The sequence below is a fragment of the Parambassis ranga genome, chromosome 12 (assembly GCF_900634625.1).
Source record: "Parambassis ranga chromosome 12, fParRan2.1, whole genome shotgun sequence".
In the NCBI taxonomy this organism is placed as follows: domain Eukaryota; kingdom Metazoa; phylum Chordata; class Actinopteri; family Ambassidae; genus Parambassis; species Parambassis ranga.
The window spans coordinates 5428873-5453347 of record NC_041032.1 but is presented as its reverse complement, the minus strand read 5'-3'; the positions used below and the strand labels follow the sequence as shown (position 1 = coordinate 5453347).

Sequence of the window (24475 nt, the reverse complement as noted above, 5' to 3'; positions counted from 1 at the left end):
CTTCCCTCCTTTGCTATTTTTACATCATACGTTAACAGATCCAGAGCTGCAGCTCTAAATTTAGTGTCGGGTAAGGCAAACACAAGGAGAGGAGCTGGCAGCCTGTAAGTGCAGAGAGCTGAATTAAATGAAAACACTGAAATTAATCTCAAGTCAACAGGTGCAAGAGAGAAAACAAACACGGCAGGTCGACCATCAGTTAATAACCCTGCAGGTTAATAAAACACACACATTACACTGAAGAATCTAAGTGGTAGCTCCTCCTCCAAATCTGACTTACTGCCTGACACTCGGCCAATCATTGCAAACCTCTGACTGACTGTTTGATTGACTGACTGTTTGAAAACCCGGATGTGAAACTTTGATTGATAAACAAAGATGTAGTCTTGGTTTGGTGGGTGGCTGGGTGTTGCTCCTCGGTTTTCCATTTCTAGGATATCCCATTTTTGTCTTGGGTTCCAGCTGATGATACTTGTAAACAACTGTTTGTGTTTCAAAACCCACTGACATGATATGACTCGACAGAATGACCCTCGAAGACTGACGATGCAGCATGACAGCACCAACACCAAAATGAATCTGCCTGACCGTCAGACCTGGTCTTTTACTCAGACCTTACACTGTTTAATGTGCAGAGCTCAGCTGTGAGAGCAGCAGGAGACCCGTCCACCTGTAACATGAACCTCAGCTCAGCCTGCTGCTGATGACAGAAAACTCTAGCAGTTCAAGTCATGTTGCAGACCAGGCAGGTCTCCACCAGGCTTCACTACTATTTTTATATCTTCATCCACTGCTACTAACCTTAGATTATGAAACGTGTAGCATCCCATTAGACCCTGCATGCCAACCTTTGTTAAATGGAATTGTGCAAGCTTATTTAACTTAATATCACCTTGCCAGGGAACAAATTTTGTGAGGTCACATGACAGTCCATCTCATGATGTGATGGAAACACGGTAGTATGGATAAATCAGCAGCCTGTGAGGTGTGTCTAATTGGTTGATGTAACGGTTCTTAAATATAAATAATAAAAAATAAAGGTCTTAAAACTAGATTTTGATTCTGGGCGTCAACTACAAGACAGAGCCAAGTGATGGGCATATAATTCAGTGCTGTAGTGGTGATAAAAGGTTTTATAATCTATTGAATCTGTGACTTTGTGACCTGTCCTGTTTTTGACTGGATGTAGCTCATAGGCTGATATAGGACAAACTAAGGGTGTGTTGTTGTGTTATAGTCTGTTAATTAAAGACCTGTGATTCACATTCTTTGTGCTCTGACATCATCACCTTGCTTCCTCCTATGTTTTTGTCACGATGGCTGAGGCCACTAGAGGGCGGTGTCACACTCAAAGTAACAAAAAGCTGGTTTGATTGTGACTGATACATCCTATAGAAACTCTCTTAATTAATTAATTAATTAATGTGAGATTAGAATTTAAAAGCTACTAAAATCAGTACTGATGCTGTTAGATAATGTGATTTTTTTATGCTACCAGGACATATATCTGAATATTAGTGACTGCAGCATTTGCTCTCTTGTCTTTTGTCTCATGGCTTTAAAACGTGACCTTCAAGTAATAAAGTCACTATTTCATTTGTCCACAAGGTGTCCTCAGAGAGCTGACTGTGTTGCTTGCTATAACTAAGCTGCTCTTAAATAACTACACTTTTTGAAAATTATTGACTTGCGCTGTCAGATGTTAATTATACACGTGCAAGCGAAGCACACTTGTGAGTTGGGAATTTTTAAATATGGCCAAACTGAAAAATTATCCCAGCTGGGATCATTTTGTGGTTTTAAGTTCAGGCAGCACTCATTTCATCTTAACAAATATGAAAACATGTTTAGTGTTCCGACTGTAGACAATGTGTATTAACAGATCACACAGACACAGAGATTTGTTTTAAGTAACAATGTAAAACATGTCATGTGTGTACAACTCGGTGGCTATGAACAAAAATTAAACCAGATCTAAAAGACGACAGAAGTGTGTCATTTCACCTTTGTTTAAAATGTGAAACATCACATTTTAAGTTTGGGTCTGATCTGTGAAGGTGTATATATGTATGGTCTTTAACTCAGCTTCTCAAGATGTGGTGACTGCTACACTGGCCCACAAACCAACTGGCAAGGAGACTATTTTTACAAGCACAAACTGTCCAATCACATGATAGTCTGTCCAGTTACATGTTTTGGCCCTTCATGGAAAAGAATTTGGCTCTAACTATTTTAGTTAAGACCTTTAAGAAGTACTCTTTAACTGTAAGTCTTGCAGTCATTGGAAGTAGTTCTGAGACAAAATACACAATACAAAGAGCTTTTTGTTCAGTTTTTTAATAACCATACAGCCACTTTTCATACAAGAATGCCTTCCACTTATTTCTATCTTCTATCCTCTCCAAACAATCCTTTCATTATTTAAATTCTGAGCATAACTTACAGTTTCCTTCTTCATTCTTGTCTTATTTTGTAGTAGTAATAAATATTACACTGCAGTAACCAGCAGATTCCAATGCTAGGGAAATAGTTTTACTAATACTAACATTTTGACCTTCATAAATACAATGATGATTCCTGGGAAACAGTAAAACATTCAGTTTTATTTATTTACTATGCTTTGCATCCAAACTTTATGTTTCAGGGTATCATCCCATCCCTCCTATTTGGCTTTCTGGGTATTTTGAAACTGGTACAGTGGAATAAGGAACTTCCACGATTCGTCCCAACCTATGAGTTTCTTGAAGTATCTCTGCCTTTTCAAAGTACTGGGCCCAACCAAAAACCTCCAAGATTCTGCCCACTCTTCAAAGAACATGGCATCGGCATTGTCTTCAGGCTTGAGCTTCTTTGCAGAACCAGGGCCCTTCTTGGGACGTGGTTGGGTTTTACCCAGAAGGTGGCATCCTGCCCACTTTTTTTCAAATTGTTTGTCCTTTTCAGTGTTGGAGTGCAAATGTTGCATTCGTTTGGGCGTTTGGTGCTTAGTCATAATCACCCTCGGGTCAGTGGACTCTCTGGACTTACCTTTGTTGCTCTGTGTAAAGGCCTGCTGCAGAAAATGATGAGAGTTTCCCCAAAGCTTGAGGGTTGCAGGGTTGCCAAAGTTGGTTATGGCAGTGTTTTGCTTTCTCTCTCTTTTTGACCACATGCCTGAATAGAAACAGGGATTAGCATAGGACTCCACCCAGGGTTGATCCATTTTGGGCATGGGGTTGGCAAGCCTGAAGGACCTTCCCCACCTGGATCCATACTCATTTGCAAGTTGATGCTGAATAGTGTTTTTGAAGCTCTGTCCAGTTGCTCCTGAAGATCCATGTTGATTTGATTGGTGTTTGAGAAGCGACCCAGCTCTCCATGAACTACTCCACTCTTTCTCAGGGTATCTTTCCCTGAACATGTGGTGGTCAAAAGACCGGCTCATTTTAGCATTGGCTCTCTGCAAGGAAAACTTCTCTTTCATAGGCCGGAGCTCCATTAATTCATTCACCCAGTTCTCTCTTTGCATCACCCAGTTCTCTCTTTGCATCTGTTCAGTCCATGGCTGTGTGTGGTAGACAGACCACTTCCAGGATTCCCACCACTGAATCAGGGAGGGTTTGTCATGGTGGAACTGAGTTTCTGAGACCATCCAGGCTGCCTGCCAGTCTGTAGTGCGCCTATAATGTCTTCTTTGTGCCCAGGAAAATTCATTGTCCTGAGAGACAACACCTAAGTTTCCCTGGCTCATTTGGGTCTTTCCTACTCCAGCTTCTGATCTATGCTTCTTTCTTGAAAATCTCCATGATTCTCCCCAACTCTGCTCTGCAGTTGGCCCATTTTTAGGGAAAGGTGCAACATGGTTCTGGACCCTTGCCCCATTTTCACGAGTTTGAGCTATGATGGCCCAATCCTGCTGCCACTGGTCAGGCTCCTGATGCAAAGGCTTGCAAGTGAATTTCCATGAGTCTTTCCATTCTGAGACATTGGGCTTTAAGTCCTTATCTGATTCTCTGAACGGCTTCAAAGGGTTTGGCCTCATTTGTCTTTTCTCCATCCTCATTCTATGCTTTATCATCTTCCACGAGTCTCTCCATTCTGAGAGAGGCATGGTTTTTTCCAGGTGTTTCAAAAGAAACAGCTTAGACTGAGGGAATTCTCTCTTTGGTCGATATATTATGTCATGTTTTAGCTTCTCGTAGCGTGGGTCTGCTTTCTCTGGTGTTGAATTTTGCATCTTGGGGATCTTCTCAACTTCCTGAGCCTCTGAAGAAGTCTCTATCTTTGGCAGTGGTGCCTTCAGGACTTTTTCTATTTCTGCACTTGGTTTGGAGTTGTTTTTAGTCATTTGCCATGACTTGTTCCACTCAGAGAGCCCCTTAAATTCAGAGCAGAGCTGCATGTACAGTTGTCTGAACTTCTCCTCACGAGACACAGGCATGTTTTGAAAAGAGGACTGTTTGTGCTGACTGCGATCACCATAGGTATTCATATGATCTTCCTGCAGAGAGGGATCTGTATCCTCCCGGTTACTAAGGACCATAGTGGCTGCTTTCCATGAACAGGCCCACTCTGGACTGAGAGATTTTTTAGGTTGAGTGACCTCAAATGTGTTGCCACTGTGGTGATTGACGAACCTCCAACTTTCTTCCCATTTGGAGCTCATCTCATTATCCATACTTTGGTTGTTAGTAACAGACTGACTCATCGAACTGTCGTTTGAATCTGTAAAATGACCCTGCTGATTGGCAGGCTTTGTGGCTCTCCAACCCTCGCTCCACTCTGATGAACACCGGACTTCATTGTGGTGCTGAGACTCCACAAGCATGGTGAAGAACCCTGGATGGAAGCCATTTTCTCCTTTGTTGTCCTTGTTTTGGTTTTCAGATTTTTTCCAGGACACCTCCCACTCATTATTAGGAAGAACTAAGTCTAGCTCCTGTGATTCCACCTCCCTGTAATCAGGCTTTCTCCAGAGATGAAGGTTGTGATGATCAATCATGTTGGGCTCATTTGACCAAGGCTGACCTGCTTCTGAGCAAGGCTGCTGGGTAGCGAACATCCAGCACCGGCCCCAGTCTGTGGGGGCCTCTGCAAGTGGAGGCAAAGACTTGTTGTACTTCCATGACTTTCCCCACACCATAGCTGATGGTTGAGTTTGGGAGATGTACATGAGTAACTGTTGCTTGATGAGATTCTTGTCCTGTACTGGTTTTTCCTTGTCAGTACGAGCTGGAGTGGGCAAACCTCTGCTCTGACCTACCGGTCTGCCAAATTGACCTGAACCTCCTACACGAGGAGGACGAGGAGCTGGAGGTTGCTTACTCTTCCAGGTGGTGTTGTCTGTTGGAGTCTCAGGAGGTTTGGCCTTCCTCTCTACTCTTTTGTATCCCCCCAATTTGGCAGCTAAGCGACCTGCCCAGTCCTTGTTAATGCTGTGAAAACAAATGCAAGACAAAACATATATATAAGAATCACTTTTCACACAGTATTTTTTTAATGATGATGAGATTGTCACGTAAAATGTTTAAATCATGGGCAGTCCTCCAGGTAAGGTTCCCCAGGATTAGACCCCTAATCCTAACCAAAACTCTAGCAGAACATGAGCTGACACAGGAGACCAGATGATATCCCATCTCCATTCATGACAGCTGAGGCGGTACTGAGCAGAGGATAAAAATGATGGCCCGGTTCCTCTGCCTCACTGCCAAAGTCCTCTCTGAAGAGATATTTATGTCTGTGTCAACGCAGCTCTACTCAAAGGAGGCGATAGATGCCACTGCATTGAGGGTTACACCCAAAGTCCAGCACCCTGACACCACAAGCAATGAAATGAGGGTGTAAGGATTAGAGCAGCTATTCAAAATAAAACAAGGTGCGTCCTTAGATACATCTGGACAGTGCTTAAAATCCTAAGAGAGCGCCTCAGTCAGTAGGAGACAGGAGGAGGAGGATATTTGTAAAAAAAAAAAAAAAAAGGCGAAATGCCATAATGCATTTTCAGCCAAATGACTAACACCAAGACATAACCCTAACCCAGGGCCCAGAAAAGGCCACCAGGAGGCAGACTGGCACATAGTAACTGGGTGTATGAGCACAGGAACATTTTGGCTGAACATGAGTCGGGAGTCAGAAGTCTCTATTCCAATGGGATAAATCATTCAAAGTGGTTCAGAATAAAGTTCCAAGGATTCTGCTGGAGTGCAAATTCTAGAGCAGCAACATGACATAGTGTCCAACAGCAAAGATACTGAAAATACCCCCATACTCTTTGGGCTCTAGTTAAGGACACCCATCGGCATTCAGCAGCTAATACTGGCCACACCCTCATATGTACACTGTATTACATAACAGCGGATGTATGGTAGCTATACTAGAGTTTGCCACTGTGATTTATTCCTACTCAGTTTAGGAGTGGTTACAGGATGGCTGTACGGTTTATATTTAGACCTGAAGGGACACTTGCTGTAGGGTGAGGTAATGTTACTGAGTGATGCACTGATAAAAATAAGGTGCTAGCACTTTATTAACACCACAGTATTTATGTGAAAGTAGGTCAATACTACTGCAATGGATCGCACTGCTTCTTCCTCCCATCTACAATGACATCTACCCATCTCCCATCTACTGGACATTGCCAGTCTATTGCAGGGCTAACATATGGTTCAGTAAAATGGATTGGACCTTAAGATGGAAAACAATGAGATCAACTGTCATCATTATGCAAAAGACCCTTTGATACAGTCATGGCCTGAAGAGTTTGAGTCTGCTTTTTGATGAACTCCACCCCTGAACTAAATGCTCTATTTATGTGACTTTGTTCAATATTCATTACATCTCCCACCAAATCTGTTCATCTATCCAAGCAACTAAAAGGTTGTGACCTCCGCTGCATTCTAACACATGTATCTCCTGTCTGTGCTCTGGTGTCAAAGTTAACTGCTGACCTTTTAGTGTGCTGATAGATCCAATTCCCTTTACAGGACACCTTCATTTACACCTCTTTGGGTGTAAGGCTTTGACTTTATTGCAGAATAAACAGTAAAAGAGGTGTTTCTATTCATAAATTATCAAAATTCAAACACACCTCATAAAGAACAAACCACATGTGACTCTTTTATTTCTGTCAGTCATTGTCCTATCCTTATCACAGATGGATGAAGTCCTGGTTCTGTGTTTGACACATATTGATCCTTACAGCCAACCTCTTCAATACAAGATTAAAGAGGACACAAGTCACAGAATGCAAGGTGGTTCTGTGATTTATTCTTGATTGAATTGTGATTTTTATGAGCAGTTGGAATTCTTTATTCAATTATAGTTAAACTACAGTATAAAAGGTTAGCAGAAGTAGTAGGACGGAACACGAAGGAGAAAAAACTCACTGTCAACCTCTTAATGTCAGGAAAACTACTCCTGATTCAGAGAGCACACAGAATGGCATGCACACTGCAGTGTCTACTTAGCACATATGTGTTATGTTGGTAAGTTTGGCGACTGGTTGCAATGTTGTATAGGTACCACCCCCTTCCCAATATGATGGATGGGAGATAACCCTACCATGCACTGTAGTAAACTGGTAATTTATCCAGGGTCAAGTCGCTGAGACAGCAGCCTAAACAGGGAAGCCCAGACCTCCCTCTTCCCAGCTACCCCCTCTAGCTCCCCTTGGAGACTACAGAGGAATTCCCAGTCTAGCCAAATTTTGGCTGATTATACTTGATAAAACTTCAAATTAAGTTTTGTTAGATAGCTTTGCAAACAGACAGCTGCCAAAACAATGAACTTTTAGTTGTTTTACTACTTTTCTTGCTTGGATTCCACTTGAAGGAAGCATGCACGGTGGACTGGGATGTATCGCCTAACACACACAAAAGCCACATGGTTGTCTGCACTCACTCTCACTTATTTCCATGAAGACATGGAAGTTATACAGACAATAAAGTATTATTATTATTATTTTGGACATACTGACATTAGTCATTACCAGTAGGTGGCAGTAATGCATCTATAATTGTTTGCTAATTGCCTGGTGAAGAAGAAGAACATGCTGCTTCTACCAGATGCAAGTTAAGAGATCACATTGTTTTGGAAATAGATGCCATGCACAAAGTTTGGTGTAAAAGTAATGTAAATAAGGTCAAAGCGAGCATCTAATCATTCTCCCACAGCAATACACAGTTATTTTGGACCAAAGGTCTGTCCACAGATCAGCATGATTAGCCTGTCACCAAACCAAGTAAAGTTAAATGTTTTACATGCAGAGCAACTCAGCTGCACTCAAGTCAATGATAACTCACAAGTTTTGTTGATGGGAAGGGTGAGTGCATTCAAAGAGGTTTACAGACGGGCCGTGCACAGACAGACAGTTTAGTCCTTACGAGGGCAAAGCACTCTTCTCCAGCCTTTCCAGCTCCAGCTGAATCTTCAGTGCATACTCTCGCTCCCTGATCTCCCAGACATTCTTCATGATGGAGGCATCGCAGCCAACCACCTCTGGGTTCTTCTCAGAAGACATCTTGAAATGACTTCAAAGTCCCTGCACACACAGAAAAAAAAGACCCACTGAAGACTTATTACATCCACGCGTTTTTACCCCGAGCCCTGCAAAGATTGAGTTGCTGTACCTTGGTGATAATCTGTGTCCTGTGTGGAGGCGTCCGCTGACAGCTCTGCTTTTATATGTCACTGCAAGAGCCATTAACCTGCTGTTAGATATTTTAGGGGCTGTCCTATCTAAAAATATAACACCCTCCAACACACAGCAAATTCTGCTGTCCACCGACTACATGCACACATGCCTGCTGCATAACTGGAAGAGGTGGTACCCTGCAACTGTAACCAAGATTTTATTTATTAAATAATCTATACTTGTGCATCCTGAAAATGTGGTTTAAAACTGTGCCACAAGTTACACATATGAAGACACTCTTGACAGTGACAACCCTTTTGGTGATGGTGACGTATAGTAGCCTATATAAGGCTAAATAGTTTACTGTCAGTTTCTGTATGTGCAAAAAAATAAAGTGCATATCTTTAATTTATGATTGAAACATTGACTAAGATTCATAGTTTTTCCAAAATGATGAAATTGTTAATTCTACTTTGCAGGAAATGTAATGCTAATGTAACGCTATTGATGTCAGTCATATGCTGTTAAATGTCATCATATTTGATTGTAAAACAGATGATATTGTGTGTGATTTTCTTTAGTTTTTAACACTAAAATCTTCAGGTCTGTATCCAATTCTATTGAAATAGGTAATGAAACCTGCAGTTCCTAAAATGGCCACTTGAGGCTGTCTCTAAAAGTGAGTCAGTCGCCGTGGATCTACATGTGAAAATGTCCAACTTCACAGCAGAAATAAACATCATTATAGCCTGACTGTAATGTTCTGGTGTCTTTTATATATACCATATATATATATTGCAAAATAAATGCTAATGCTATTAGTGACAGATGGGTACCTATTCAGATAACAAGCTATGTATTTAGCTATATATAGCATACAAATAAAATTTAATTAATATAAAAATGATGACACTGATATTTTTTCTCAACATTTTTCCTGTCATGCCTCATCTCAGCATCTTTACATGCACACTAGGCCCTCACCCTACCCTAAGTGGCATAAACCATATTTATTTAGACAAGCATTGAAAAAATGCCAAACTATTCACTTGCTAAATATAACTGAAGATGATGCAAAGCTGTTGTTATTTTACTCAAACTGTAACTAAACACTGCATGGCTCTGTGGTCACATGTTCACAGATGCCCTCAGTGTTTTATTACAGCACAGTGGGCATGCCTTTGTCATTGTCATGTGATATCATGTCGCACAGATCCCTGTAACAGTCCCAGCACTAGTCGCATGGGTAGTATGTGTACTGCTGAAGTGAATTAAAAGTAAAAATCAAGCACATAAATAAATAAAAAAAGTACAAGTCCCTATCTTTAAGAGATCATATTGTTTTAAAGACCTGACTCTAAGAGTCTGATGGCTGGATGGGGATCGTCTTCACTAACTGAGCGGGTCTAAATGATTCCTTCAGCTCAGTCATCTTTGGTTGCCTGTGCTGCTCTGCTGCTGCTGGTCTGTATAAGGAGGATATAAGGAGGATATATCCAGCTCACACTCTGAAGCTCACTCCTTCAGCCATAAATGATCATGCAGTTCAGCACGCTAGGAATATCAGCCAACTAAAACGTCCACCTGTGACTGCCTCATTTCACTTTTGGCAGAATAATAGAACATTTTTAGAGTACAACCTGTGGTTTTGTGTGTTTGTGATGCACATACCTCTTTCTTTGGGTGTCTCTAAAGCACCACCTCTTGTCGGAGTACTCTGACCTCTGACCCCCGAAGTGTGACTGTATGTTCAGTATGCAGGTCTGTCATGGGAACAGCATTTTAGGAATTTATTGTCTGAAAATAAAGTAGCACTACAATAGAAAAAATAACTTCTTTACAGCTGACTCTAGTAATACTTTATATGGATTCAAACACAAATATGAGGCCTATTTTTTTCTCACTGTTACTGCACAAAGAATCTGAAAGAATCAAGGTGACCTGATACATCCTGGACAAACATGACAGATTCAAATATGGAGACCAGGTCAGTTAGGCTGCAGCCTCTGCATTTGATATTTCTACCTCTTCCTATCACAACCAAGAGAAATAATAAATAAATAATAAAATGTTTTATTATATATGACCTATATCAGACAGTTTAATAGTACAGCATGCGTGCATGAGGGACATGATATGCACCTCTATTTATATAACAGCCCCACTTGCTGTCAGTATATCTGTCATTACAGATAAATATGTGTGCTGTCATTGTAATGTATATCTATGTTGGGGGTCATAAAACGGTACATACTGTTCAGTTTCTGTTCCAACTGCACTCCGTCTTCCCATAGTTTCTCAAACAGACTTAATAATATTAATAATAAATATCTATAATAATTGGGAAATACAATAATTTAACTGAACATCAGTGACATAACACGTAAACTGTGTATGCACCTGACAATAAAGCTAATTCTGATTCCAACAATAAAGTGCACTATCTCACACCTACTACATTTAAACTAAAATTTGAGGTCATTACTGCTGAATTAAATACTTTTGTAAAAGTGTATCTTCAATCAGATTAATTTTCCTTGTGGTACTAAGCTTTCATGCCCTAAAAATTCAGCAAACAGAAAGCGCACTGTTGTCAAATATTTAGTGTGTTTACTGCAAAGCCCACAAGAGGGCGACAGATGTGTCGCTGTGCTGCCGAGTGTCACGTCATCCTTCAGCATTCCCTCCATGGCTGACGCTCCAAAACGGTAGGTGGCGGTACTGAGCCCTCCCTCACGCTGCATCATTAAATACGTAGTAGAAGAAGAAGACTCGCCTCCAGAGTTGGCAACAGAGCGGTAGAGATGGCTGCGCGCACGGAGCGGGGCCACGGTGGAGGTGGAGGGCTCGCAGGGTGTCCGCGGACGGCGAGGTCTACGTGGCGGTTCGCGGTGCTCCTGCTCTCCCTGTCCTCCCTGCCGGCGGTCACGGCGCTGGTGGAGGGTCTGTACTGCGGCAGGGAGGTGTGCTACGATGTGCTTGGTGTCGACAGGGAGGCCTCCAAAGCTGAGATAGCTCGGGCTTACCGGCAGCTGGCCCGCCGGTACCACCCGGACCGGTACAGGCCGGGAGAGCCCGGCTGGGAAGGAGAGACCCAGGAGTCCTTACACAAGAAGTTTCTGCTTATAGCGACCGCCTATGAGACGTTAAAGGTCGGTCAAAGAAGTCAGACTGTGTAAAGTTTTAGTGCTAACTGTTCTTAGAGTTATAGTTCTTATGTTGTTATAACTTCTTTTAAAGCTGAAGAAATGTCCTTTATGACGCCACAATGTCCTCATTCAGTACACACCTAGCTGATGGTCCTAGCATGTGAACTGTTGGTTCATAAAATGATGTACCAATATAATCTATTTAGGGGACCATGAAGGCAGCACATGATGCGTTCCAGTGATATGTATTGTATTATACAGCATTATTGGCTTAATGACAGTTTTAACACACAATACCTCAGCCAGCCTTATAAAGATGTCATTAGGAGTTTCTGTTTTGCTTCCTTATTAATACACATAATACATACATGGCTAAAACAAGTAATCAGTCATTACATTAAATGTCCGATGGCATTTGAAAGCCTCTTATAAAACCACTATTCTGTGTGCAGGATGAGGACACGCGGCGGGACTATGACTACATGCTGGACCACCCTGAGGAATATTACCAGCACTACTATGCCTACTACCGCCGACAGCTAACCCCCAAAGTGGACGTCAGGGTCGTCATCCTTGTCACCATCTGTGCCATCTCCATTTTCCAGGTACAACTGTGCATTCTGCATGGTCAGACACTATTCTGAGCTGCAGATTAACCATAGTACCACTTTCTCCTGCAGTACTACAGCTGGCACAGCAGCTACAACGAGGCTATCAACTACCTGGTGACTGTGCCCAAGTACAGAATCCAGGCCACAGAGATTGCCAAGCAGCAGGGCCTCCTCAACCGCACCAAGGAAAAGGGCAAGAACCGCCGCTCCAAAGAGGAGATCAGGGAGCAGGAGGAGGAGGTGATCCGCGATATAATCAAAAACAAGATCGACATCAAAGGAGGTTACCAGAAGCCCAACCTGTCGGACATCCTGCTGTGTCAGATCGTCCTGTTTCCCTACTACCTGACAAACTATGTGACCTGGTACGTCTCCTGGGTTTACCGATTCACCATTCGCAGGGAGGAGTATGGAGACGAGGAGAAGCTGTACCTCATCAGGTCAGTTCCTGCACAAAGCATGACAGCTGTTTATTTTGTACGTGTTCCTGACCTCAGTGTTTTAAATTCTAAGGAGATACATGAAGATGTCTCAGTCTCAGTTTGACAGTCTGGAAGAAAACACCAAACAGACCTTCCTAGAGAAACATCTCTGGATCAAAGACAACTTTGAGGTTTGTCACATCAGATCTCTGTAGATTATCTTATTATTAGATATTATATATACAGGCACATGCTCGCATAGATTTACTTATGTTATACAACACAAAGACATGTTTTAGTCCTCTCTATAATTAATTAAAGTGCAGAATTTGGTAATTTGGTTATTTTGAAAATATAATACTGTCATTCTTCTAACATATTTTGGCCGTGTCTTTCAGCTTTACAGAAAACAGCAGGAAGAAGAGATGAAGGTGAAGATGGCGACTGACCCGAGGATGAAGAGGTACCGCCGCTGGATGAAGAATGAAGGACCAGGTCGCCTGACCTTCGTCGATGACTGATGGTGGCGGAATCCATCCATAGTAAACACATCTGCCTCAGTGCCAACACACACGGACGATGCACGCGTGCTGTGTGGAGAAGTACCTGTTCAGACTGATTAACTATGCCTGTTTATATAATGAGAGAGAGATATTTTCACAGCAATCAGGCCTCAGAAAAGTGGGGACTGAAATGATCTGGGAGCTGAAGTGTCAGACTTTTGAGTAATTCATGCCATTTTATTTTTTTTTGATTTCGAAGTCTATTCACCTTTAATGCAAATGATGAATCTGTCATTTCTTCCAGCTGTGTTCTCCTGCTGGTAACAACAGATTGATCAGTTCTGTGCCTGAGTCCTTGTGAGATGATCTCTGCTGGATCAGTGACCAGACCTTTGGTGAGACAGTGACGCACAGGGTGCTGCTATAAAACTGGTTCAGTACATAATAGATGGTTAACACTGGTACTTTCCTCCAGAGCTTTTCTGCTCGCATCTGCGTTGTTGCTTTCATTTCCGAAAAGGAACACATTTCTGCTTTTTGATCAGTCTTGTTGAAGCCAAAGTAACAGCTGTTCATCTATAAATTGCACAGCCACAGATGTATATCACGCTGGGACTATTATCGTGGTTTCCGCTGTCTCTTTAGAAGCTCAGGAGGCTGCTGACTGCATTTAAAAAAAACTTGGCTGGTATTTTCACCTTGTGTGTGTGTGTGTGTGTGTGTCATCTTGGCAAAATGTGTTGGAAGTACCACAACAGGCATTTTGACAGAAGGCATTTATACTGTACGTCTGTTTTGATGCGTGTGGAAATGACATTTTTTATGTGATGGCATTGCAACTGTGCAAGATAAAAGTCACAATGCTACAAATTTTGATAGTGTAATAGTGGCTGATTTGTTTTTGTTTGTAGTCATCACAATGACAAGTTGAAATACTACAGTGTGTGCAAGTGGAGGCAAACCCAGCATTTTTAATGCTGTATCTTGTTTTCCGTAAGGGAGCTATTTGTAATAATGTGAGTTTAATAAATTAAGACTTTAAAAATAACTTAAGTTATCAACAAAATGTGAAGAAGTAACAGCTATGCCATTATGCCTAAGGCCTCAGTGTTCTTTGCAAAGATATATATATTGAAGCTAGCATGCTAACCAGAGCGTTGGACAGTACAGTGGGTTAATACTACTACCGGTACATGGTTTCGCAAATTAGCCTCTTGCCCTAAAAAAAAAAAAAAACATGATGTCACCTGCAGGTTTGTTTTTTTCAGCCTCAGCATCTGAGCCCACCTTGTCTCCTGGTTAATCCACATACAGGCAAATAGGTGGATGGGCAAGTGGAGCAGAGCTGAGAGGGCAGGCAAATAATTACAAGAGCGTCTTACTTCCAAAACCTGAAAAAGAATCAAGATGGAAAAAAGACGCTACACTCCTTGTGAGGATTTCCATTAATAAAAATTATTAACATATATTTTTAAACATACAAAAACAAACAATACAAGGCAGAAGGATGATAGAAGGCCCATGTCATTCCAACATTAACCACAATAATCTGGTATCATAATAGCAAAATGAACTGGACATTACCTGGCTGGGAATCAAGTCTTAGTAACAACGCATGATTTTGTTAACTGCCTGCTGAGATGATCACAATCATACTTCTCTTTAATGACAAACAAAACAGATACACAAGTGCAGAGACGTACAGATCTCAGGGAGAGTCTGCCTTTTTTTTTTTGTTTGAGAACGGTTATAATAAGAGCTGCAATCTGCCGCGCCAACTAACTACATCACAGGATGTGCACACACTGAAGGTTTTACATGGACGATTCTGTACCGTAAACCTCATAATTGGCTTTATTCAGTTTTCTTTTTTAATTCTTACGTATGTTCAATTGTTTGAGAACATAAACGAAAAACAATAATGCATGGATCGCTTAACCTTCAGAACCTGAAGCAATGCTTTGAGTCCAGTGTTAGTAGATGTGGGCTCATTGTTCACTGCTGCATAAAGTCTTACACCTGTACGGAAACAGTGCAATCACGGCTAGAGAGAACTATAGCGCAGTAAAATAAAAACTAAAAGTTAAATATCTGATTTTACAAACTTGAATATAAACTGGAATCTGTATGTATAACATATTTTTAAGTGCCCATAATTATCAGCAGTCTTGGAGGAAACAACCTGGGAACTCCACATGTTCTAGGAATTTTAACTATATACGGAGGAATTATTATTTATTCTGCTCTATTCTGCACAAAAACATGCAGACTAGTCAAAAAGTATATATATTCTTTGTCACATAACTGCTGGACATGTGAGTGAATCAAATATTCCTTGCTGCAGTGAGGAGTGCAGAATTGTTTTGTGCATCCTGTTGATACAAATGGTTGAACTAAATTTGTAATGCTGCATTCTAGCAAAGCATTCTTACAATAGACTCTGTTCGGTCAACTTTGGTGTGCAGACAGCGAAAGCCCAAATAATTGAAGTTAAATTTGATGCTGGATGGTGAAATACTGAGAGCACAGTGCAAATTGAATACTTTAAGTCAAATCAGAACAGAATACAGGTGTGTGGAAAACCTTCAGTGTGGAGTACATCCAAAGAAAATAAAGGTACATCTGTGAAAACCGAAATTCAAACCTTCACTGGTTGTTAATCTCTTCATATACTAAGCACAACCTTTCTTACTGCATACATGCTATGGAACGGAGCTAATTATCTCATGAGCTCATCTTCTGATACCCAGGAGAACATTAGATCCACCCCATGAGGAGTCTATAACCTTTGTGGGAGAGTTTAGTGAAACACAATCAGGCTCCCAACACAGGCTGAAAGCTCGAGTGAAGAGCTACAGCAGATTTGTTTTGTTCTCTTTGTCGGTCCCACAAAAACAGTCCAAGGAGAATTCTTCCTGTCGCTCCATGTGGATTTTTAAGCCACGTTTTCCCCCTCCACATATCCACCAATTGCGACATCACTGTGTTCACTGGGTTCCAAATAATCACAGATCCAGGTGTCCACCGTTTGTAACCAGGTATTAAAACAAATCTCATAAGGACAGAAAGGACTTTAGCCAAGGTTTCAGTTTTGTTTTCTCCGCCCTGTACCTCCTTCATAGACCACTTAGAAAAGACAACACGAGAATAAATCCAAAGGCTTCAGTGAAATCACAAGAAAAAGCTGTCCGATCGTCTTTTTAACATCAAACAACTTCACAACAGGAAGGGGTTTTGGCAATGGTTAAAGCAAAATGCAAAAAAGCCCTGTCTTTTTTCTTCTTTTTCTTCAGTCACAGTTTTGATCTGCAGATGAGGACTGTTGACCTTCATGAATGCTGATATGGAGCGTGTATAAGAAGCACACTACGTGATGAGAAAAATCTTCTTTGCTCTGTACAACAACCAGAAGTTCCGCTCTGTACCAACACCAATCAGGTTTTTCATGTTTCCCATAGTTCCTCTTTCAGAGAGGTAAAACCCTTATGTGTTTTTCTTTTTTGAGCCAACAGTATTTTTGATGAGCTTCAGAGAGTCCAACTTTAACCGAAAACTGCAAAATTATTTTGCTTATCGCCTACTGGATCTCTGTTAAAAAGGAAGCCCATTTTTACAGAGGAGAAAAACAGATAAAAAGTCAGGAATGGGGACCATTGTATATTCTGGCTTAGCCAGAATGACCAGATATGACCCTGTTTCTACAGGACTTAACGATTAAATATAGAGATGCCATAAGTGGCCTAAAAAAGTGCCTTAAAATTGTAGAAGTACGATGTGTAACACAAAATTTAAAGAAAAAAAACTAAGAGAATTATGCTACAATTCTAAATTCTGACATGATATACAGTAAGTGCCAACATATAAGCACTAAATCCCCAAAACTGTATACATTATCAATATATCATAATACTGATTTACCTTGATTTTGTGTTATTATCATTCCTAACTGATCATCAGCTTTTTCCCTTTTTGTGGCACAAATGGGCTTCCATACTGCTGTTGCTGCCGGTCCATAGGGACCTGACAGCTTATATAAGATTATCATCTACACTGAGCTGAGACCATTTGATCTTGTCTATCTGTCCCAACATATGCTGTTTCAGGAATCCTTCTTCTTCTTGTAATTGTTTTGAGTTGTAGTTTCAAATTAGGCCCCATCCACCATCTGGCTCCAGGCTACATATCTTCACTGGGAGTTTGCTCATTTTTCTGTGGTCAGATTTGTTGACGGCTACTCCAGTAATGTTCCAGGATTGTAGTGACCACTTGTTCTTTCTTGTCTTCAGCAGAAAGGAAGAGGAGTTGGCAACAATGAATCTGTTCACTAATTCACATATCAACTTTTTGTAAAACTTCTTACTGCAAAAAGTTGGACACCCTTACTTTAGAAATGTATTATCGGGTCTAAAATGTTTTGGACCTGTTAAAGGTGACATACAACCGTTTTTTAAGGGTTTATAGAAAGTCTTTTTTCTCTTAAACATTCCAGTAGATCCTTTCTTTATCTGCTGTGATTTTTTTCGAGTGTTTATTTTCTGTCTTTGATGGTCTGAGGAACAAGTGCTGGGTTAAGTGCTTCAGATGTTTCAACATGTGCTGCGTTTTGTTTCTGTCACACACGGGGGAGGGCCTCAGGACGTCCACAGAGTCTTATGAAGTTTTGACCAGATCATACACGTAAATGAGGAAGTCGTCGTCAAACTTGATGAAGTAGACGGACGGTTTGGCCTCCACCTGGTGGATGACCATGCCCGTCCGTTTGCCGCCGTCTTCTTTGGCGTACTCAACCTGTTTGCCCACCAGGCTGTCCACCACTTCACCCGGTTCCCTTTCCGCCGGGACGCTGTCATCTGCAGGCAGCAGAAGCTGGTATCAGCATGATATATATCTTTTCATAATTTTTCGCCAAACTGTGCAGGGACAAATGTAAACAACTACAATTTCACATTACTCACTTGAGTCAGGCATGATACGCAGGTCTCCTTCTTTATAGTCGTCCAGCAGCTGGTACATGTAAAGGACGGGCTCTTTCTCATAGGTGATATAAAACCAGGTTGTCATGATGGGAGCTCGGGCCAGAACCATCCCCCTCCACTCCTCCTTTGGACCCTCCTCTGTCTCGAACATGTGCTCCACCGCTTTTCCTATCATGGCATCTGCCAGGTTGACGTCTGTCAGGCGGGATTTAGCTGCGGCGATAATTCACAACAGATGATTAAAATGCTAATTAACATTAAATTTTAGTACACTGTAGCATGTTTGTGTATTCACTAGAATGCCACACAATTTGCTACATGTTATCATCATGCATCAGTCTTACCCAGTCTGTCCGGGAGAACCTCCAGTCCCTGAACCCTCTCATCTTTATGAAGCTCTAAGCCATAAACACAGTCGAAGCCATCATATTTTATCAGATACAGAGAGGGGTTCACTGGCACCTAGTGGACAGAAATACACTTTACACTACTTATTTTGACAAAGATACCCAGATCAACACACAGGATGAGCAGACAAATGAACAGTGTGTGTAGTACATGTGAATATACATGTGCCAGTTGGTGGGTTCTTGGCCCTCGGGTTACCTGGTCAAGCACCGTTCCTTTCCAGACCACATGCCCTCCTCCTTCCTTCCAGACATGTTGGATCCTGCAGCCCACTATGTTGCGCCGTGGCTGTGACAGTACTTTGGTTGTCGGGCCGAGACTGCTCTTATGTTTTCTTTATAAGGACATAAAAACAGTCAATGCTCTTGATTTCCTCCTGTGGGTGTAATTATTTAGCCCATAACAAAATCAATAAAACCCAAAGCATCGTAACTCACTTGTGTGGATTCTTTTTCTTCATCATATTTGCAGAAACACCTGCATGCCCTGTTAAAACAAAAGTACACTGTGTGCAAAATGACAACAAAGCTTCACTACTAGACTGTGTAAGTAAAGTGAAGTGTAAATAATGCTGTTAGCATGCTGCAAATAATACAGAATGTATGAGCACTGAAGTATAAATGGTTTATGTTATTGCTTTAAAATGTGAGATGGCAAATCCTGTTGTGAGAAAGTTTTTTTTTTGTCTTTTATATCCATAGCTCTGTGTGTTTGTTGGTGTCCTCTGACCTGTATCAGCTGTGTCTCTGTGTCCCGGAGTGCTCTTCATTCATCTGGAGGCAGGGGGGCAGCCAGGCTGCCCGGCCACACAGCTACAATACGGACCTGTCCAGGGCTGGAACACATTGTACACGTTATCTTCAAAATTACCACTGCACACAAATAGAATCTTTAACCTTTACTGACGTCTGCTGGTGGCAAATGTGCTCTACAGCACATAACCATTAAGACATTATGTCAGCGTCCAAGACACGCTTTGCATAGGTAAGCACAAAGAATGCAAGCAGAAGAAAAACAGACCGCCAAACAGGAAAGAATATACCTTTTTTTTCCTGTGAATTATATTTAACTGCAACATTGCCAACAACTAAGCACCAGCATACTAGATTGTGACACTGGACAACATTACCATGCAGGTAGAATTACATATTATGGAAATGTGAGTATTGTTTACATTTTGTGAAACTGATATCTAGCTCTATTCAAAGGGCAGGATCACTGTTGATTCTGATACACCCATTATACACACATTGGTCTTTATGACAGTGATAGTCAAATGGTCATTACAACGACAATTATCAAAACATGGTGACATGCTTACCCAGTCTCCAGAAGAAGTGTTGATGAGATATTTGCAGTTTTCTGTCTAGCTCTGTGCTGCTATGACAAAAGCAGTATCAAACCTGTAAAAAAACACAAAAGTATTTAAAAAAACTGAACAATTATTATCACAGGCGCAACATTATACTATTATATTATTGAGAAGATGACAAATATTGTGTCTACTGTTCAATTCTGCCCTGAATGCTGGCTCCACGATTCATCAGACATCTTTGTGTTTCATTTATGTAACCGAGTTTGTGACCCAGCACATCTGTCAGTTTGGGACAGTGGCCACCGGCATTTTAAATACATATACTTCAGAGGAAGAAGAAGCACATAGTAAGTGTGTCCAATAACAACACAAATATGTGGGCCTCTACCCACACTACAATGAGCCAAAATGTCACAAAATTTACAAGTCAGAGATAATAAACTAAAGATAATATGTAACCAGCACCAGAACACACAGTATCCTCTAGGTCAAGTGCCAAAAACAAGCAAGAGTACAGCGTCATTTTAACCAAAAGCATCCAAAAGGTTCAACACCCTGAACATGAGATTTTAATTATTGATCAGTGGAGCCTGTGAGAAAGGCCTGCAGTGTATTATTTATCTGCAGGCAAGGTGTTATGTAACACATCTGACCCTCTGAGTGCTCAAAGTCTGTTCCGCTCAAGGACTTGGAAGCAGGAAGTGTAAGAAGCATAAAGGAACACTGAAAACTACAGAACAGCGTGGGTTCTCGAGGACCTTGCAGCTGTTTTGATAACCCAGCCTAAGATCAGAGTGTGTTTCATTAAAGCACTGCTATGGGTAGCAATAACATGTCAGCTGAGCAGCAGACATTCTAACCTAAAACACTCGCATTCACTTTTGCTCACCTGCAGAGGAAACTAACCAGAAACACAAGAGTTTGGCTGCAGCTGGTGGTGATTTTCTTCTTGTTGCCCAGAGCAACACATGATTAGTCATCTGTAGGCCTGAGGGGCCAGCGACTCTGGACAGCAAAAACTCTACGTCATCCTGCCCTTCTTATAACTTCAACATGCCTAACCCAGACAGGCGGAGCGCAGCTGGAACTGAGAGTAGAACTACAGTGCATCCTCCTTTGCACAGAGTCATGGTTGCACCAATTTATAACATTACTCTGGCCTACATCTATAGAGAGCGTTATCTGCATGTTAGCATCATACTTAACCAAGGTTTCAACTGAAAATGAATATTTTAGCTAATGGGACCTGGTTTTTGTCTCAAGAAGAAACAGGGTATGTAGACACATTTACCATTAACCACAAACACACACACACTGTAATAAACCCGGACTGAAAAAATAAAAGTCACCGAAACGTTCTCTCTGTCCTCCCCCAAACATCTGGATTACATAAAGCACTGCCCAAGTGTTCTTCTGGTCCGTCATTCAGTGAGCATGAAAAAACTAGTTCATCCTCAGTTAAGGAAGAAGTTAATTTACACATTAATACATAAACACTGAAACCAATGGAGCAGATGGATTTATTAATCCCTGTTAATCTGGCACTTTGCCAAGGATACTTAGGTCTATGAAGCATCTGTCAATCAATCACACATCACCAAAGAAGAAACACCAAATGCCACAAAGCTAGAAAATTGGTGGACAATCAATGCAGTCTTTGCAGAACAATATGGGGGAAAATAAGCAATTAAACTATTAACCAATGGAAACAAAGTGTTGATGTACTAAACAGCCACTTCTCGCTGTCATCACGCTCATAGCTGCCAGTCCTTCCTCGCTGCAAAGACAAAACCTGTCACAGAGGTGCCGAATACTGCAGATCTCCACAGACCTCCACCTTAAAAATGTCCAAATACACAGCACATGTTTACAGCCTGTTTACACTGTTTCGGTTTGTGTTGATAATTTCTACATTTATGCTTTTTTTTTTTTGGTCATACAGGTCGCAACAAGTGATAGAATTGTTTATGCTCTGAAAGGTGCCAATATTAACATTAGCATCATGGCTAATCATGTATTGATACTGTAATACACAAGTTAGCATTTGTTGTAATAACTGAGCTATCATCTTTTTTCTCTTTGTAGTCTTTGTTGTGGAAAGACAAGTGCGCTGCAGATGTGGTGACATTCACTGGCAGTGGTGCAGATTATTATTACTCCACATCTTTTAATGTGTTTAGTGGGACAGGAGCATCAAGCAGGTGAGCAGGATCAGACCACAGACGGCTTCTGCTTTGATTTGGTTACACCATTGATAAAGGGGGGCGGGGGTGTAGAGCTGGAGCATCCAGATCAGCATTCTACAACAAACATGCATACAATAGATTTCTATTCATTTCTTGGCTGCATGTGAATGAGACAGTGCATCAAATGCTGCTGTGAGAAGCTGTGCCAAAACCAGACCATGAGTTCAAAACACAGGTTTTTTCAGTCCACAGCCTGACAGCCTGTCGTTCTCCAACCCCACTACTACCAGTAGAAGGGGCTGCTAGGCTGACCTCCATGTAAAAACTACCTACATGTAAAATAATAATATACAGTCAAAACGACCAAGCAGGTTCTGCAGGGCCAGCGTCAGCCATATTGCTCGCTTTTCCCCCCTTACTATTATTTACCCGATTACAGAAGGAAGGAGCGGGCAGGAGCCTCAGACCAGCAGACCAGGGAGGGTCGGAACGACAGCATTTCTGCGGAAAGGGCAGAAATGTCCCAGACAGAAAGACAGCAGCAGACTGGGTTCGGTCCTTGCCTGTCTGCTGCTGCTGCTTCCCCCGCCCCTCCCCCTCGGCGGGAGAACGCAACTGACAAAACGAACGCTCAGTGTGTGTTGCTTTTGGTTGTTTACCTGCGGACTGACGAGCTAGCTAGCAGGCAGGTGCATGTTCGCTTCTGTCTTACCGTTCTTATATTTTGTAAAAATGGAGGCTGAAGCGGACCGTGAAGGGGTTTCTCGGCTCCTGCTGTCTGTCCACAGAGCTCGTTTCGACTTCACAGGAACCACAGAGACTCTACGGCCATCTCCCCATGAAAAGTCAAGCTGCAGCTAACGAGATTATACACGTCGCTCAACCCTTTCACAATAAAAGCGCAAAGAGTAATTTACTACATCTTATATATACATAGTACATTAAGCAAAGCGGGTAAATTATTCAAGTAAATAATAATGCTAATTATTAATATATTACTATTATATAACCTTAAACCAGTAAATATAAAATATCCAATGTCCAAATAAAAGAAATGGCTCTGAGATCCTTGTTTTTTAAATAGCTATCACATTTCTTTTAATATATACAATGTATGAAAAGTAAACAATGAACCTTGTTTTTTATATGTTGATATGTCTGTTGTGTTTATTTAAACAAATATTTTACACAAAGTTTATTAGGGTGCCTTTATTCATCATTTATTAACCTCAATATTCATTATCTATTCTTTTTTTCTTTTTTTAAAATAAAATATCTGAATCATTAACTATATCAAGTATTGTTTTTTTACGTTTTTAGAGTCCATGGCTGAAAACTTACAACTTTTATTTTCGCTTTATTGCCACACTTCCGGCCGTATTGCCGCAACCTTGACGCTCATCGGTTCCTCTCCCCGCCCCTGCCTCTCTTTGCCAAATACTGCAACCGAGAGGAAATACAAGGACACCGACTGGCGCATTACGCTGTTTTTCCTTGCTTAATAGTGATCTGTCCTTCTGTTGAATGCGACAGTGGAGGAGACAGACAGAGGGAACTGTGCTGCTGTCAATAACTGGACTTTACTGTGCACTCTTCAGTGGCTTTGAGAAATCGGTGCCAATTGATGTTTCTTTCAGTCCAAATACAGTGCTAACATGAAGCCATGCTGTTTTTGATGAAGTGCTGTCATCTGAAAATTAGAAAAATGTAGTAACCTAAGCAACGTGCATTGTGTTGATCAGATACACACCAGCAGGTTTGGTTGGTGCATGCACCAAGTCAAATAAAATAGATAGTCTGACCATAGGTGTATATTGACTGCAGGAACTACAAGGTAGTCCTGTTTTAGAGCAGGCTGCCTATTTGTGCAGGCTCCCAGAACTGGAACTTTCCCTATAGGGGCTCTTTCTGGGTCATTTTAGGGGACAGCAGTGAGGGTAAGCATTTCCTTTGAAAAACAAGGCTTGGTTGTCTCCTGTGTTCTCTTTTATTTTTTTTATTATTATTTTGGAGGCAACCCTAACCCTCAGAAAAGTCTCTGCTCAGGAACTGAACCCAGTGTGTGTTACACTGGGACCCGATACTGGATGACATTCCATCAGATAAATAATGTGAATGATCTTATTCTGCTTTTTGCTGTGACTTAAGGAGGTGGTGTTGCCTGCAGCTGCTGCACTTCATGGTTCAGTGAAGTGAATGGTTTAAAAAAAGCAAACATCACATCTTATTGTTAGCTCAACTGGAAATAATTTGCAAACAGACAAACAAGAAAATACATAAATCTCATAGTGAGA

The 24475-nt window shown here is 41.4% G+C and overlaps 3 protein-coding genes across 3 annotated transcripts; 1 reads left to right on the top strand and 2 right to left on the bottom strand.

Moving 5' to 3' along the window:
• Window positions 1–2583: 2583 nt before the first annotated feature.
• On the bottom strand, window positions 2584–8667 carry LOC114443750 (uncharacterized). Its single transcript, XM_028418050.1, has 3 exons — window positions 8607–8667; window positions 8361–8518; window positions 2584–5414 (listed from the first exon to the last, which is right to left on the bottom strand). The coding sequence occupies exons 2-3, from the start codon at window positions 8495–8497 to the stop codon at window positions 2663–2665; spliced, it is 2889 nt and encodes a 962-aa protein (XP_028273851.1). The 5' UTR covers window positions 8498–8518; window positions 8607–8667; the 3' UTR covers window positions 2584–2662.
• Window positions 8668–11381: 2714 nt separating this feature from the next.
• dnajc25 (DnaJ (Hsp40) homolog, subfamily C, member 25) lies at window positions 11382–14344 on the top strand. Its single transcript, XM_028417808.1, has 5 exons — window positions 11382–11763; window positions 12213–12365; window positions 12441–12811; window positions 12885–12984; window positions 13192–14344. Exons 1-5 carry the CDS (start codon window positions 11416–11418, stop codon window positions 13312–13314), a joined length of 1095 nt encoding a protein of 364 aa, XP_028273609.1. The 5' UTR covers window positions 11382–11415; the 3' UTR covers window positions 13315–14344.
• A 391-nt stretch (window positions 14345–14735) lies between these two features.
• On the bottom strand, window positions 14736–23026 carry spina (spindlin a). Its single transcript, XM_028417809.1, has 8 exons — window positions 22894–23026; window positions 20002–20083; window positions 19410–19515; window positions 19118–19166; window positions 18879–19014; window positions 18617–18734; window positions 18252–18485; window positions 14736–18146 (listed from the first exon to the last, which is right to left on the bottom strand). Exons 3-8 carry the CDS (start codon window positions 19447–19449, stop codon window positions 17947–17949), a joined length of 777 nt encoding a protein of 258 aa, XP_028273610.1. The 5' UTR covers window positions 19450–19515; window positions 20002–20083; window positions 22894–23026; the 3' UTR covers window positions 14736–17946.
• Between the last annotated feature and the right edge of the window lie 1449 nt (window positions 23027–24475).